Here is a 17,667-nt window from a genome sequence, read left to right as displayed (position 1 = left end):
ATTGTCAAAATATACAAAGGAAATATCCTTAAATCAACAAGTCATACTTATTTTTATTATTAATTTGCTAATCCATTTGTAACAAGCCTTATTCAAAAATCTTTGTCCAATCCTAGTCATAACATTCTGTAACAACAACTTTGTTCCTGCACAAGGATTATTGACAGCACAGCTCTGGAAATGGCTTGTTAGCTGAGGCTGGAAAGTGAGCAGATAAAGTAAAAATGCTTTTATAAAAACTCCAAAAAGAATTACTTAAAGCTAAAGCAATCTAGAAAGACAACCTTCCCCTACACCCCATATTTTAGGTCAAATCTGGATCTTAAAACCTTTAGTCTGTACATGTGATCCATTAGTGGTCCAGTCTACCTTCTTCACATCTTAATTCATCCCATCTGGAGAGTCCAGTTTCTTAGACTAATAGTCTAAGATGGTGGTTTAGCACACATTGTTTCAAGAAGGGATTTTCTTACTGTTTCTAAACCAGCATAGATGCCAGTCTCTAGGGATAGGGAGCTCACACAGAGATTAATTAAATCCTGGGCACTTGAATATGCAGGAGAGGAAATGGTAAAAATTTATTAGAACTTTGTGCAATTTGTTCTGGACTTGGCCTTCTCCCTATGAGTGAGCAACTCCCTCTAATCATGACAGAAATCACCAGTTCAATGGCCTCCATCAATAAGGAGGCTGGAAAGGGGTGGTCATCCTTGCAAAGGTCAGTCCACATTCTAATGCTTCCTGAGTGAAGCAAAACCTCCAGTCCAGCAGATTTCTACATATTCAAGGAAAGAAATACATCACAGCCAACTGGCGAAGCAGGGAACAGCTAGATCATGCAAAATGGTTTCTCCATCCAGAAATCTTTCAGTTTCTAATGAGGAAATTTGGATTACCAGAGAGAGGTCTATTTGCATCATGAACAAGCCGTGAGGTGTCTCCTTTTTTTCTCTGAAAAGTGATATCCAAGAGCAATAGGCAAAGATCAGGAGGGAATAAACACAGATCGTATTAGTGGCTCTGTATTGGGTGAGTTAGGCCCAATGTTTCTGATCCCAGTGAGGACTCCATTCCCATTATCCACCCTTTAAGACAGGATCTGTTTTCTCAGGAACTGATTTTGTAACCCAGAGCCAAAGTATCTAATAACTGCCTGGCTTTTGAGCAGTCACGCATGAAAGCAAGAGGCTACATGGAAGGCATGGTCTCAACTCGGCTAGTATCTAGAAAAGCTTCCACTATTTTTTTTTTTCCCCCCAATTCTGGAACCTGGCAGACATTCAAGCAGTGATGCAAGAAACATAGATGGTGACGGAGACGTACTATATTACAGACCTTCAAATTCTTTCAGTAGGGTCTAATAAAGAGCTTCACAGCTTCAACGTTAAAATATCAAGTGGCTGCATTTTCTAGCATATTTTTGTCTACAGGCAGAAAGAGGATCTCTTTACAGTGGAATATGAAGCATTTCCTCAGAGAAAATCTTAAAAGGATGATGTAAAGATTCATCGAGCACTGCTATGGGACCTCAGTTTGGTTTATCTGACTCAGCACCTCTTTGAATCCATCTGAAAGATATTCTTGTATTTCCTGTCTATCAAGGTGGCCTTCCTGGCTACCATCACCTCCCCCCAAGAGGTATCAGAGCTTGGGCTCTGAAATTGAGAACAGTACTGCATATTCCACAATAAGGTTTCCCCCCCCCAAACAAATTGATCTTTATCCCAAAAATTAACACAATTTTTAAGGAGCCCCTCTTGTCTAAAACCATCTCACCCAAGAGAGGACCTCTGGTATATGTTAGATCATCTTAGTGCCCTGAGGATCTGTCTCAATCACACATCAGTTCTAATGCTGTATTTATTTTCTGTCATCGGGCACCTAAAGGAAAGAGGTCAAATCTCCTATTTCAAGATTGTTGAGATGGTGCGTCCATTAATCCTGTAAGCAGCTTGGATAAAAATCATCATATTTAATTTTCTTTTTACTATAATCTATTAAAATCATTTAAATTAAATAGAAACATTCAAGTGGTATATATTTGCTGTCGAGTTTTAAAGACAGTTACGCCATTGAAATGGTGTTGGGCATTGGTTTAAACACCTGAAATCAGAGTTTGTTGTAGTGGTAGACCAACTTTGACAACGCTAGCTTCTTCTGCAGGTGCAAAGAGCATATTTTCTTCATTTTCAGTTTCTTCATCTAGTTCAATTCAATGACTAGTTTATTCAGATTTGAGAATCCAGTTGGCAATTGAGCAAAAAGAAGAGTTTGTTTCCTTTTTTTCCAATCTACAATTAGAAACAAAGTGTGAGACAATAAGATCTTAGTTTTAAAATCTTGACGGACAAGGTGACCAGAAACAATCAGTTCAAATCACTAACTACAGATAATTCTTCCTTTGTTTAATGTATCCATTTAAAATGCAAAACATGTTTTGATAACCTACTTTTTTCTTAGGTATCCAACACCTCTAAGGTAGTTTTATTTTACTAATAAAAATTAAAATGCCGTGCATTTTAAATGAATTCCAGTTTTCATCCAAATGCAGCTTTACACAAATCAAGAGTAAAAAATTAATCCTTATCTAGTAAATAAGAAATGCATCATTCATTATTTCTAACTGTAAAAATTAAGAATCTGAATAAATCTGCTAAGATATATAATTTATTTAAGCAATGTGTATAGTAGGGCTGTCTATTAATTGCAGTTAACTCACATGATGTGATTTTAAAAAAATAATTTTGAATGATTGCAGTTTTAATCGCATTGTTAAACAATAGAATACCAATAGAAATTTATTAAATATTTTGGATGTTTTTTCTACATTTTTTTTAAAGTCTACACTGCTCACTTTATTATTTTTTATTACAAATATATGCACTGTAAAAATGAAAAACAAAAACAGTATTTTCAATTCACCTCATACAAGTACTGTAGTGCAGTCTATTTATCGTGAAAGTGCAACTTACAAATGTAGATTTTTTTTGTGTGTTACATAACTGCACTCAAAAACAAAACACTGCAAAACTTTAGAGCCTACAAATCCACTCAGTCCTATTTATCATTCAGCCAATCACTAAGACAAAAAAGTTTTACATTTACGGGAGATAATGCTGCCCACTTCTTATTTACAATGTCACCAGAAAGATTGCACTACAGTATTTGTATTAGGTGAATTGAAAAATACTATTTCTTTTGGGGTTTTTTCAGTGTAAATATTTGTAATCAGAAATAAATATAAAGTGAGAGGTGTACAGTTTTTATTCTGTATTATAATTGAAATCAGTATATTTGAAAATGTAGAAAACATCCAAAAATATTTTAATAAATGGTATTCTATTTAATGTTTAACATTGCTATTAATAACTATTAATGTTTTTAATTTCACGATTAATTGCGATTAATTTTTTAATCACTTGACAGCCCTAGTATATAGATATAATGTATCCTCGTGGTTAGCAAATAGTAGTACAAGATTTGGTTTTAAGGATATATTTAGCTACAGATCAACATGGTTTAATGTTTACCAACCAATGAGAGTCTGCCTTTCTTCAAGAAACTAAAAAGTACAAATACAAATAAAGTTCAAAATTTATTTTAAATCAATCCACCCAGCCCTGTAGGTCATTCCCTTTCCCATAACCAGCATAAAGGGCAGTAGCAACCTCCTGGGCGATTTTATACACCATATTAAATGATCTCTAGAATAGCTACCTGGTCACATCTATTCATACCTTAAAATTTTACAAACTGGATATTCAGGCATCAGCTGATGTTGCCTTCAGTAGGAGCATGCGCCACACGCTGGTCTCTTTGGGCTTGTCTACACTACCACTTACTTCGGTATAATTTACGTAGCTCAGTGAATAATCTCTACCCCTGAGCAACGTAAGTTACACTGACCTAAGCGCCGGTGTAGGCAGCAGTGTGTCAGTCAGAGAGCTTCTCCTGCCAACATAGCTGCTGCCTCTTATGGAGGTGGAGTAATTAAGTCGACAGGAGAGCTCTCTTGTCAGCTTATAGCTTCTTCACCAGATCCGCTACAGCGGCGCAGCTTCTGTAGTGATTCTAGTGTAGACTAGTCTTCAGTAGTAGAGAGAGAGTTTTAAACCCTGAGAATATAGTTTTCTTTGGGTATGTCTACACTACCCACCAGATCAGCGGGCAGCGATCAGTCCAGCAGGGGTTGATTTATCACGTCTAGTCTAGATAAATCAATCCCCGAGCGCTCTCCCATCAACTCCTGCACTCCACCACCGCAAGAGGTGCAGGCGGAGTTGACTCACCGCGGTGAAGACACCACAGTAAATCTATCTAAGTACGTCGACTTCAGCTACGTTATTCACGTAGATGAAATTGCGTAACTTAGATAGTTTCCCTCCTTTCCCCCCAGGTAGAACTGGCCTTTGAACATGACTTGAAGGCAGGAAACCATTTTCAGGTTGAACATTTGACTACAGTAATAAATAGTCAAATGACAGTCAAACATTTTTCAAATAAAAGAAGAACAGGAGTACTTGTGGCACCTTAGAGACTAACAAATTTATTAGAGCATAAGCTTTCGTGGACTACAGCCCACTTCTTCGGATATATGCATCCGAAGAAGTGGGCTGTAGTCCACGAAAGCTTATGCTCTAATAAATTTGTTAGTCTCTAAGGTGCCACAAGTACTCCTGTTCTTCTTTTTGCGGATACAGACTAACACGGCTGCTACTCTGAAATTGGTCAAATACTGTCAAATATCAAAAAAGTCATATATTTTAAAGCACTAATTTTTTATAACAGTGTAAGAAAGATAAGATGTAGAACAAACCTTAATTAAGCAACTGATTACCTGTACCACCCCTTACAGTTCTTTTCATTTCAGTTGCTTAACTATATAAAAGGGGTGTGAAAGCTAAATTTTAGTTTTATAAAGTTTTATTAACTATCCTTAACTGCAAATAATAGTAGAGGGTATGAGAAGACAAAAATAGTATTGGACTATGATTGGTTATTACAAATTTTCTAATTTTAGCCATTCAGGTTTTCAGAATTAAATTACATAATCTCAATAGAAAATAACATTTATACTCTATTACTATCTTGAGAAGCTGACTCTTTTTAGATTTTTTAATAAGGCCATGTCTACAGTACAAGTTATGGTCAACGCAAGCTATGTTGGCATACCGCTACATAAATCACTCAGGCACATGCACACTTGGCTGCTTGCGTTGATGTAACACATACCCACCGTGAGTGCCTTTGTTGTTGTAAAGTGCAGTGCACTCAGGGTAAGTATACCAGTGTGTCTCACACACCACCATGTTGTGCATTGTCTTGCGGGAAACTTTCATGTTTTGTTGGCTAGAAAGACTAGCCCAGGTATCTCTGGGAGCTAGTGGTCAAGGTCCCAGCATGCAACTTTCTCCATCCATAACCAATATTTTTTTGTGCCTTTTAGAAAATATCTTACCAACCTGCTTGGCACTTTTTGGTACCTGCTATCTTTGACAGAAGCATGGAGTCCACAGAGCTCTGCATTATCTCATGAATGAACGTTGCAAATACAGGACGCACAATTTTCCTGTATTTGCAAACCCAGAGGAGTATTTCAGCAAAGGGGGACATGATGATCTCTCCAACAACAGATTGCTGAGGGACGTTCAAGGTTGTTGGGTGGCATTCACAGAGCAGCTTCAGATGAAGCTCCGGTTCTGGGCACGAGAAATGAGCACTGACTGGCAAGATGGCATTGTAATGTAGGATTTGAACAAACATCAGTAGCTGCAGAACTTTGGGATGAGAGAGGCTGCATTCCTGGATCTGAGCTGAGCTCAGGGGCACCAGAATGAGAGCTGCATTGACAGTGGAGAAATGAATAAGATTGCACTCTAGACTTGCAATGCCAGATTGCCATTAAACAGTGTAAAATAATTTTGGAGTTAGAAAATCCACAGTGGGGACCATTGTCATGCAAGTGCTTAGGGCCTTTAATCATCTGCTATGCAGGACTGTGCCTCTCAGCAGCGTGCAGAAGGACATAATGGATGGATTTGCAGCAATGGGTTTCCCAAACTGCAGTGGTACAATAAATGGCATGCATATCCCTATTTTGCCTTGCTACAGAGTACATCAACAGAAAGGGCTACTTTTCTATGGTTATGCAAGCCTTGATGAATAACCAGTATTGGTTCACCTATCGATGTGGTTTGGTCAGGGAAGCTGGATGACCCTCGCATCTTTAAGAAAGACTCTTCAGAAAGCTACAAGCAAGAACATTCTTTCCCAACTGGTGGATTACCATTGAGAATATTGGAGTGCCAGAAGTGATTCTGGGGGACCCAGCTTACCCCTTGTTCCCCTAGCTCATGAAGCTGTACACTGGCCACCTTGACAGCACCTAGTGAAGATTCAGTTATCAGCTCAGCAGGTGCACAATGACCATTGAATGTACTTTTGCTAGATTGAAGGAATGCTGGTGGAGTTTACTCACTAGATTGGATCTCAGTAAGAAAAATATTGCAGTGGTTATAGCTCTCTGTTGCATCCTGCATAATATATGTGAGGCAAAGGGGGAAAAGCTGCCGCCTGGGTGGAAGTGGAACATGTGTCTCCTGACATTGAACAGCTAGATGCCAGAGCTATTATAAGAGCTTAACGTGGAACTATGCATTTGAGGGAGGCTTTGAAAGAGCATTTCAACAGTCAGTCACAGTAGTGTTCTGTGCTGGAGGGTTCACTGGGCCTGGAGCTTTGGGTGCTGCTAAGAATTGTCGTGTTTGATGTGCATTTATAAGTGTGCAGGTTTTTCCTGAATCTATGAATTTTATGTGGTGCTTGGTGTGTATCTTTCATGTACTGTTTGCTTTGTCTGCTTCTATGCACTCTGAAATATTTGTTGTAAACCAATAGAAAATTTAATTCTCCAAAAATAGAACTTCATTGAGTTCATTGGGGGGGGAAAACAATGCAGAAAATCAATATTTTGGTGGTGGGGGGGATGTTATACAAACTGTTAACCTAAATTAAAAGGGTGAAAATTTAAAATTAGAAAGGGAGTAAACATTTTGTCTATTTGAGTGCACAAATGTAGTTGGTTGTGGCTAGACATAACCTGACCTGTGAGCACCACACGGTTGGTGTATGTGAAGCTGTGGTTTTCCTTGATGTCCCCTGGCATAGAGTGGTGTAGGGGGTAAGGATTCTGCCTATGACGGCATGTGGTATGTTGTGGGGCGGGGAGGTCTAGGGAGTGGCGACCGTGGAGTTTTCCAAGAACAGCAAAGGGTGGAGATTCTTGGATTTTTGGACTTGTAGGTCAACCGGGGTCTGAAGCATTTGGTTTGCTGCTGGAGAAGACCCATTCTGTGCAGTTGGGTTTCCGTCTCCTTATCTTGCTGGGACTCCTGGGCCTTTGTCCTGTCCTCTTTCTCCTGCTGTCAGTCATGTTGGCCTTCCAAGCCCTTTTGTTCACAGTCCAGTGCAGCAGTAGCTCACGTAATTTTGCTGAACATGTCCTCCCTAGTCCTCTTCTTTCGCCTCATGAGTGTGAGGCGTTCTGTGAGCATGGAGGGGGCACCCCTCAAATTTGCCATGCCAGAAGCTGCTGATTAAAAACAGACATATGTACCATTGGATTAACAATCACCATGGAAAGGGATAAATAAGTTTAAAAAATCCCCTCCTTTATTCCCATAAACACTTTTAATAAGAAATGCTTATTGAGACACTTCAGCTTTGGACTGCCTCAGCACTGCAATGCTCTCCAGACCTAGCAAGTATGGCAGAGCAAGGGTGAGGAGTAGGAAGGATTTTCTGTTGCATGAAGCTATAAAACTTCAGACCCTATTTCATGAGTATAGGGCAGTGACACTCATTACTGGCACTGTTTTCCACAGCCAGCGGTGATTTTAGTTGATATCTCACTCCTGAGGTTTGCAAAGGCTCAGAGAACACAGCTGCTACTGCTGTCCTGAAGCTGCCTGTGCCTGTAGCCCATATGCTGCAGTGGTGCCAGCCAAACTCATTGCCGAGTGGTGTGGGAAAGTGTCCTACAGCAGAAGAAGAAATAATGCCGCAATCCCCAGAAACCTTTGGGAGAGGATTGCGGAGTATCTCCATGAAAGTTTCATTGAGATCTCTCAGGAAGATAAAAGGGACATCCCTACTAACATAAGCAAAGAGCACTGCCTGGCCCCCAGATGCACAATCCAACAGCAGAATGAAAAGTAGATGCCAACCCTGCCTCTGTTTGTACCTTTTTACCTCGTCTTGCACAAATAAACTCTGAAAGGTCTATACCTTTGTCTTAACTTGAGGGTGGTCCATGGGCCATTTTTAAATGTAAACATTCTAAGGAAAAATGTGTGCACACACTTAGCTGAGCTTCCTTCCCCTACATTAGGCTCATCTATGTTCACCAGACAGGACTGGCTAGACTGTAGCAGAATCTCAAACACCTCCTGGCTTGTGGTATGGTTGGAGTCCCTTGCCACGTAACAAGCCCCACCACCTGCTCCTACTCTTCCTATTAGTTGTTCACATCAGGAGTGTCGGTCACAGGCTCCTCTGAGGTACCCATAGTGGTCTTCAGGGTGCTTGCTGCCAAGTATGGCATGCAGTTCGTTGTAAAAGCGGCAGGTCTGTGGGGCAGCACCAGATCTATTATTACACTCACTGGCCTTGTGCCATCCCTGGCAGAATTCTTTCTTTTTCACATGGCACCGCTGCTGATCCCTGTCATACCCCTCTGCATGCATCTCCTGTGTAATCTTCTCATAGGTGTTCTATTAGATATTAGATATTTCTACATCTAAACCATAGCTGTGCTTGCACAAACTCCTCTCCCTGTAAGCCCAGGAGATCCAATAATTCCTGTCTGCTCCGGGTAGGAGTGCATCTAGTGTGTGGTTGGTTGGGCAGTTGCACGCAACGAAGGTTGTCTGACAGGTTTGCTTGCTGAGGTGGGGGCAGTCAGTGAAAAGGCATTTCGGAAACACACAGGAGGCACTGAGAGGGAGGGAGAGGAGTTGATCAGCAGGACCGAGGGACCCAGACATAATTCCACCCGCTCCCCCGAGCGTGCCATGTCCCCACCCTCCCAGCACCTCCAACAGGCTGCTGAACAGCTGTTCCCCAGTGTGCATGAGGCACTGGGAGGGAGGGGGAGGAGTTGATCAGTGGGGCCAGTGGACCCCCTGTTTGAGAAACACGAATCTACAGTATTCAGTCCATGTTACCTGTTTTTCCAATTAATGAAATTAGCTCTAGGATCACTGCTAACTATCTAACATAAACTCCTACATTTATAACCAAGTCGGTGCAGTTCGAAAAGCTTGCACATTTGGTCTAATTTTATGTCTGTATACAACTAGAACTTGAAAGGCAGTATGAAATATTAACTGTGATAGCCATATGCAGTGCTCTGTCGTGTTAGTTAACAGTAACTTGTTCAGTTTTAAAACTACTTTACAGCAATCTTTGATTTAAATGTTACAAAACAAAGACAGGAGTACTTGTGGCACCTTAGAGACTAACAAATTTATTGGAGCATAAGCTTTCGTGGACTACAGCCCACTTCTTCGGATGCATATAGAGTGGAATAAATATTGAGATATATATATATATATATACACACATACAGAGAGCATAAACAGATGGGAGTTGTCTTACCAACTCTGAAAGGCCAATTAAGTAAGAGAAAAAAAACTTTTGAAGTGATAATCAAGATAGCCCAGTACAGACAGTTTGATAAGAAGTGTGAGAATACTTACAAGGGGAGATAGATTCAATGTTTGTAATGGCTCAGCCATTCCCAGTCCTTATTCAATCCTGAGTTGATTGTATCTAGTTTGCATATCAATTCCAGCTCAGCAGTCTCTCCTTGGAGTCTGTTTTTGAAGTTTTTCTGTTGTAAGATAGCCACCCGCAGGTCTGTCATTGAATGGCCAGAGAGGTTAAAGTGTTCTCCCACTGGTTTTTGAGTATTCTGATTCCTGATGTCAGATTTGTGTCCATTAATTCTTTTGCGTAGAGACTGTCCGGTTTGGCCAATGTACATGGCAGAGGGGCATTGCTGGCACATGATGGCATATATCACATTGGTAGATGTGCAGGTGAACGAGCCCCTGATGGTATGGCTGATGTGATTAGGTCCTATGATGATGTCACTTGAATAGGTATGTGGACAGAGTTGGCATTGGGCTTTGTTACAAGGATAGGTTCCTGGGTCAGTGTTTTTGTTCAGTGATGTGTGGTTGCTGGTGAGTATTTGCTTTAGGTTGGGGGGTTGTCTGTAAGCGAGGACAGGTCTGTCTCCCAAGATCTGTGAGAGTAAAGGATCATCTTTCAGGATAGGTTGTAGATCTCTGATGATGCGCTGGAGAGGTTTTAGTTGGGGGCTGAAGGTGACAGCTAGTGGTGTTCTGTTATTTTCTTTGTTGGGCCTGTCTTGTAGGAGGTGACTTCTGGGTACTCGTCTGACTCTGTCAATCTGTTTTTTCACTTCAGCAGGTGGGTATTGTAGTTTTAAGAATGCTTGATAGAGATCTTGTAGGTGCTTGTCTCTATCTACAGCAGTACCAAACAAAAGTAAGACTTCATAGTCTGCAGTAGGTTTAATCTTAAATAGTTATGCCTATGTCCAAAAAAAATTAATTATTTTAATTCAGATAAATGTGAAATGGTGAATTTCACACCAAAAAAAAAAGTTTACCTTTTTTAGCCATGTTAGGTTAATGTTTAAATATGAACCTTATTCAAGATTGAACAATTGCAAAAGAAAAATGAAATAAAACAAATATAGCAACTAAAAAAGAAAAAAAGTCAATTTTAAATGGAATTATGCTAGGTTGGCAACAGGTCAGCTCTTCAAGCATCATGCTGTTCATTATCTTTTCATCATTAAGCATCAACTGTTTCATCTATATCTTTGTTATCAAATTAATCAGTAACTCATTTTTCCTCTTAACTTAATATTCTTCAGATGAACTTTTCATCTTTCTTTAATCATATTTTGTGATACGTGATCACCAGCTTCCCAGCAGTGAAGGTCTTCAATCTGTTTCTGTTTCTTGAATGATGATTCCCCAAACCAACCAGTTTTGTTCCGCAGATGCAGTAGCCCATGCAAGTGTTAAAAGAATATCTGCCACTGTAGCAAGAACATGAGGAGGACACAACCCTTTCCACCATGATGGAGCATGTTGTTTTTATATTCAGCTGCTGGGACTGCACTTCGCATTGTTTTAGAACTGACTGGGCTTCTTTTTGCTTTATATTTTGCTGTCTCCATCATCATTGCTTGTTTGTTTGTTTGTATGTCCTTCAACATTTGCAACAGTCACTCTGAGATCACAAGCTGAATCAGATTCATGGTCAGATTTTGGCCCTAGAAGCATGGATCCAGAAGGTAGGCCGTATTATGAGCGAGAGTGATCACTTGATTTTTGTGATATTATCTTGTCTCTCATTCTCTTCCGCTTTTGTAAATGAACTGTGTTCAGTATTCTTGCATGTTTCTTAACATTGAGAAACTCGTTCTTGGCATTAGACAGTGCAGAACTATTATTTTTCATATTCTAAATGACTTATCTACAGTATCATTCAGTTAAATGAAATTGTCTTTTCACATCCAAAAGACATCATCATCAAGAATGTTAGTGCAGACTACTCAGGGAGAACACCCGGCCACCCCTTCAGCAGCAGCTGAATGAAGAGTCTTTTTGCATATTTGAAGTTCAAGACATTTAATAGAAGATGCCCATCGAGTAAGAGTAGGCTTACTCAGTGTGAATGAAACTGAGTGCTATACTAACTGATGCTGAAAAATGTTTGCTGGTACTTGTTTGCTTTTGAAAATCTTGACTGCGCTTTTCACTTGTAGCATGTGGTGTGATGTTGAAGATCTTACAACTTTGCAAGTGAAAAACTGTATAATATGGGCAGCATATCCATAACACAGAAGTTGTGGATACACATCAGCAAAACTCAAGTAGTGTTCATGTTAGCCATGTTGTTGTTCACAACAAAAATAACCTTCTGTGGACCCAATTCACTAATTATATTTTTTAACTGGTCAGCAATATACTGGGCTGTGTGGTGATACTCAGTTACACATTGGAATAAATAAAACACTGGCTGTGGGGTTATCACCATGAAGTTGATGACATCTTCACTGCAAACATTGTTCCATCCCTCCAGACACTAGAAGTACATGAGGCACTTATGCGGTAAGAACACCAAACTCTTTTTCACATCCTCTGCTTTGGCATTCAGAAGACTTCTGCAAGCCATTTCTTTCTTGGTCCTTTGGATGCAACTTACAAAAATAAATTTAGTGTATAAGGATTTTCGATTATATGAAATGGAGTATTGCTGGCATAATTACTTCTAGCAAATGTAGGGGTAAGTTCGTTTTTCTTGTAGTAGGACATTTTATATAAAAAACTTTTGATCCTGATTTGATGAACATCTGAAGACTTTCCAGGAGTAGGAGTTTTGATGCCGAAGCAAATAAAGTAACAAAATTCTTAATTGAAGATGAAGAAATGGAATTAGCATCATTTTCATTGCCACTTACATCACCGTATTTATTCAAAAGACACCAGACTTCACGATGCTGCTGTCAACGACAAAGTAGAAGAAGAGTACACAGAAGAAAACAAACTTTGAGGTAGACTGGTTTACTCTTCCTTGCTGTTTGCCTATAATCTTTTGACAGTAGCTGGACACATCACAAGAATTCCTCAAGTGAGGGTTCTCCATTCTATCTACATTTGTCTGATATCAAGAGAGCATAACTTGCACTTAGTTTTAACAGTGTTTCCATGTTCGTGTCCAGTAATTATATATATAAAAAATTATTTTGGCTTTCCTCAACTCTGCATAATTTATGATAGTACTATTGTTAATGTCTCACTACTTCTGGATTGCTGTCTCAGTTATGAAGTATCTCTTGAACTTTTATCAACCAGTAGCTATTCAGTCTTTCTAAGCGCTGCTGATTGGAAGATTCCATCCAGTCAAAATGTTTTTGGGCATGTTGTCCCCTCCCAGGACCTTTAAAGACTCACAGATCACATGAAGGTAGAGGTGGGCAGTCGGCTCCTTCTTCCTACAGCGCAAACACAGGCTCATAAGCAGCAGTAGAAAAAGGAACAGAGCTGGAAGGGGAGGGGCTCTACAGAGATGTGATGTCACAAACCTCCATTAACAGAACTTTCCATATTTATCAGCAAGGTTTGGTTGGGGATAAGTGCGGGGGGAGTTGATGGAGGGGGTATTTGGGAGAGAAGAAGTGGGGGTTTATTTACATAGGCCTATAACATGGGTTGTTCGTGTTGAGGGCAGTGGGGTTAATAGCTGTGATATTTTTGTTTAGGGAGGACGTTTGATGGCTAGGCATCTTTTTTTTTGTGTTCGAGGAGGAGGTTTAATGACTGAACACTCCTTTCCCTTCTCCAACCTCTTCTGAATTTATTTCTGTAGGTTTGTCTTGGCAGTTTAGATTGACGAGGGCCAGGGACCATGTCTTTTAACTCGTTTAATGTGCTTTGTAGACCACCATGAACAATGATGGCCTGGTATACAAATAGATATATGTATAATGTTTGTTCTAGAAGATTCCAGCCAATTAAGATGATCAACCTTCAGTTAGTTCACCTCTTCCCCATCAGTTGTCGTTAGCTTGTAGTAAAGTAAGTAATCAAGACATTTGGACACCATTAAATTAGGCTTGAATAAAGACTGGGAGTGGATGGATCATTACAGAAAGTAAAACTATTTCCCCATGTTTATTTTTCCCCCTACGGTTCCTCACACCTTCTTGTCAACTGCTGGAAATGGGTCATTTTGATTACCCCTACAAAAAGGTTTTTCTCTCTCCTGCTGGTAATAGCTCACCTTAACTGATCACTCTCATTATAGTGTGTATGGTAACACCCATTGTTTCATGTTCTGTGTGTGTGTGTGTGTGTGTGTGTGTGTGTGTGTGTGTGTGTGTGTGTATATAATCTTCCTACTGTATTTTCCACTGCATGCATCCGATGAAGTGGGTTTTAACCCACGAAAGCTTATGCTCAAATAAATGTGTTAGTCTCGAAGGTGCCACACGTACTCCTGTTCTTTTTGCGGATACAGACTAACACGGCTGCTACTCTGAAACATTTCAGTAAGACATTTCAGTAAGTTTGCTAACAGATGTCACCATGTTGCAATAAAAAGCTAGGCCATCACCTACATCTGTGCATGGTTGCTGGAATATCCAATATTTGACCATGGTTAAATAGTAGGCTGTTAATTGATTGGTCAGTAGATCAGCTTGTTAAACCTAATATTGCTATTACAATCCCATTGGTTAATGCATGTGAGGACCTTGTAGATGAAAGAATAGGAAAACTTATTCTGAATTACCAAAAATTTCCTTTTTCTGATCCAATCCTCCCATCTTTGGAGAATTTCTTTGGTGTATAGGATTAAAAAGGTCTGTTGGTCCATTCAACTTGGTTCTTAAGAAATATGCTCTGCAGAAGAAATTCACAGCTTATTATTATAGCATATATAAACTTACTAACAAGTTTCAGTCTACGGGGTGTTATCCTTAGCTGTGAAAGCTGTTTAAATTTTTCAGCATGCCTGTCCATACTCTCACATATCAGTGATTGATAGGTCTGGTTCTGCTTGCATAACTGCATGCAGGCTGAGAGCCCGTTGGTTAACAGTTCTATAGACCTTGTAACTCAGAGGAAATTTTTGGTAAATCAGAATAGGTTTTCATAGTCTCATATTCCAAGACTGTCCATACACACATTTGGAATTAACTTGTCCACAGGACAAAAAAAAAAAATACCCCAAACAATTGTAGTAGTCTACTCTGGTCTTGGTGAAGGTCTGTAGATTTCACCGTTCTCTTCTGAAGCTATTTAAAGTTCATTCAATCTTAGTTTAAGTTGTTTTGACTAGGCTGAAAAAGATGGCGCACTCATCTACATTTTCTTAAATATACTCTCTAACTTTAGTTGGAGGAGAGCCGGAATGTTCAAAAGCAGATGAAGATACTGCAGAAGAAACAAGCACAGGTTGTGAAAGAGAAAGTCCACTTGCAGAGTGAGCATAGCAAGGCCATTCTAGCACGCAGCAAACTGGAATCTCTGTGCCGGGAGCTTCAGCGTCATAACAAGACTTTAAAGGTTAGTTTATTTGTGTTTTAAGGTAAAACCTATTTCTGATTGCTATTTATATTCATACTTTCTGCTAGCTAGCTGGTATTTGCGCTGTTTCATGTCCAATACCCAGATCAATAGAGAATAACAACCCTTTTGAGTATGGGGATTGTGGGAATTGGTGTGTTTACTTTAGTTAGTTTCCTTACTTAAACTGGTCCATGGATCATACTAGTTTAGACTGCTGTAGTGTCTAGTCTTGCCGTAATAGTTACTGAGAGCTGTGGTGTTGGCTGCTAGTAAAATAACATGAATGAAATCAAAACAGTGTAAAATGACAAGATATAAACAAAGCTTGAATTGGCAGGAGTAAGATGGAAAGGAGATTGAGATTCCATTCATTTCCCTGGGTGGTTATTGTAGGGAATTGCTTCACCAAATAACTGTTTTATTAACTTTAGGGTAGCTTTTAATTGAAGTACAAAAACATTGGTGAGGAGGTGAACACAAACCATTCAGCTTTCTGTTTCAAATGTATCAATGCAGGATTTTTTTGCCTCCTGGATAATCATTGCTGGCCTTACCAAACCATACTTACATCAGTTAAACTCTTTCTCAAGCCATAAAGACGAATGCTCTTCAAGCATACAATAAACCATATCAGTTTTAGATCAATTGAAAAGTAAAAACAAAAAAAAAATGCTAGAGCTTCACTTGCCAATACCAAAATATATAGAGCATGGTAATAGACTGCTGAATGTATATTAAAATATCTACATTAAAACACCCAGCTAAATCCAGAGTGGTTGCAAGACCAGGAACCAGCTTCCCTAAAGAAGCATCCTGATAGCACATTTGATCTCTTATCCACACAAAGCGCACTGAATTGGTAAGGATTTAATTTTGTCAGTTTGGGCAAAACTTTGGTTTTGGTTTTTGAACATACCAATGTTGTGGAAGTATTCAGACCTGAAGTATTTATTTTGACCCATCTCTATCTTAAATATTGATTATACGGGCATATTGCATCACTTTTGACTTGCACACCATTAACAAATCCTTTTGGATAAAAGGAAGAAAACATGCAGCAAGCACGTGAAGAAGAGGAGAGACGTAAAGAAGCAACTGCACATTTCCAGATTACACTGAATGAAATTCAGGCCCAGCTGGAACAGCATGATATACACAATGCCAAGCTTCGCCAAGAAAATATTGAACTGGGGGAGAAGCTGAAGAAACTAATTGAACAGTATGCTTTGCGGGAAGAGGTAATTTAAATTTATGCTTCCATAGGCACTCAAATTAGTTTCCTTACTACATTTAAGTGGTGGCTTTCTAAAAACATTCTTCAGTAATTTAAGGGGTAAAATTGCATGGTATACTCTACATAAATAAAGATAAATGCCTTTTTTAATTTCAGGCCTTCTTAACAAAAATTAGGTGGCTATTTGGCCCAAAATCTCTTCTTTCAATCCCCATCCCATTTCCATGGGGTTCTCTGGATCCCTAACAGAGCTCAAAGGATCCATTTTTCCAGACATTTCCACTGACATTAATGGCCTTATTATAATTGCACTAAAATGTGTGGTGCATTAAGTCATTAGCAATTGCGCATTTTTCATTATATTATAAGGTAATGGTTCAATTTGAGTGGATAAAACAAGAGTAAAAGTGGTGGAACATGTTTAGGAAGGTGTTTTGTAGATTATTTTGGGTTGTTGACTTAGTCATCTTATGCAAACATATGTTTAAATGAATTCTTCTAAATTAGTTTATGAAAAAAAGAGTATTTAATTGTTTGAAACAATGTGCTGCTGTTCTCATGAACTTTTAAGGAGCCTGCTTTGTTTCCCAAGTGTGTGCTGCCCAACTTTGCATTACCTTTGTTTTGTCCACTTAACTCCTGTTTCTTACATAACGTCTGCTGAAATTGCACCCTATTTCTAAGATCTTTACAATTGAGACTTTAAAAAATGTAGTATGTTTTTTCAATTTTTATATATAATCAGTAATATTTAATTTAGAAATTATATTTATTATAAACATTTCCTCACTTTGCTTAGTGGTGCTACAATTTAAAGTTCAGCTTTCCTCAAATTTCAGTTGTTATACATTGATTCCTCAAATGTAACTGGGTGTAGATATGTATTCAAGATAAATATTTTAATTGAGCTCTATATTAGATTGATACTGAGGAAATCATATTCACTGATGAAGTACACAGTTGTCTGTTCGAAGTGTAGGAAAGTAAAATTAAGGTTATTTATTAAACTACATTTGCATTTATGTTGTAAATAAAAGTTAGAAGTGATAATGATTAAAATCAGTTCACTTTCATAGTGAGTACTACGGCTTTCTTTGGTTCCCAACCAGCAGTTGTAGAATACGTGTGTTCTGATTTTTTTCATAGTGTGGATTGTTTTCTAATACTTAGGTTGTCATGAACAACTTCTCTCCCCTCTCATTCATGATCACCTCCTGTGGCAACCAGAGCAATTGTTTGTGGAAAAGGAAAACTAGG

The 17,667-nt window shown here is 39.0% G+C and overlaps 1 protein-coding gene across 4 annotated transcripts in view; it reads left to right on the top strand.

Annotated features, from left to right (window-relative positions):
* Positions 1 to 17,667, top strand: part of TXLNG (taxilin gamma) — a 47,068-nt gene that overhangs the window by 16,160 nt on the left and 13,241 nt on the right. For all 4 annotated transcript variants that reach the window (XM_005287846.4, XM_042840193.2, XM_024108762.3 and 1 more), the window contains 2 exons: positions 15,003 to 15,173; positions 16,220 to 16,414. In XM_005287846.4, the coding sequence (XP_005287903.2) occupies positions 15,003 to 15,173; positions 16,220 to 16,414 (366 nt within the window). The remainder of the gene's footprint in view (positions 1 to 15,002; positions 15,174 to 16,219; positions 16,415 to 17,667) is intronic.

Source organism: Chrysemys picta, chromosome 1 (assembly GCF_011386835.1).
Source record: "Chrysemys picta bellii isolate R12L10 chromosome 1, ASM1138683v2, whole genome shotgun sequence".
In the NCBI taxonomy this organism is placed as follows: Eukaryota; Metazoa; Chordata; order Testudines; family Emydidae; genus Chrysemys; species Chrysemys picta.
Note: the sequence above shows the minus strand (reverse complement) of the source record. Positions and strands in the feature narration are given on the sequence as shown.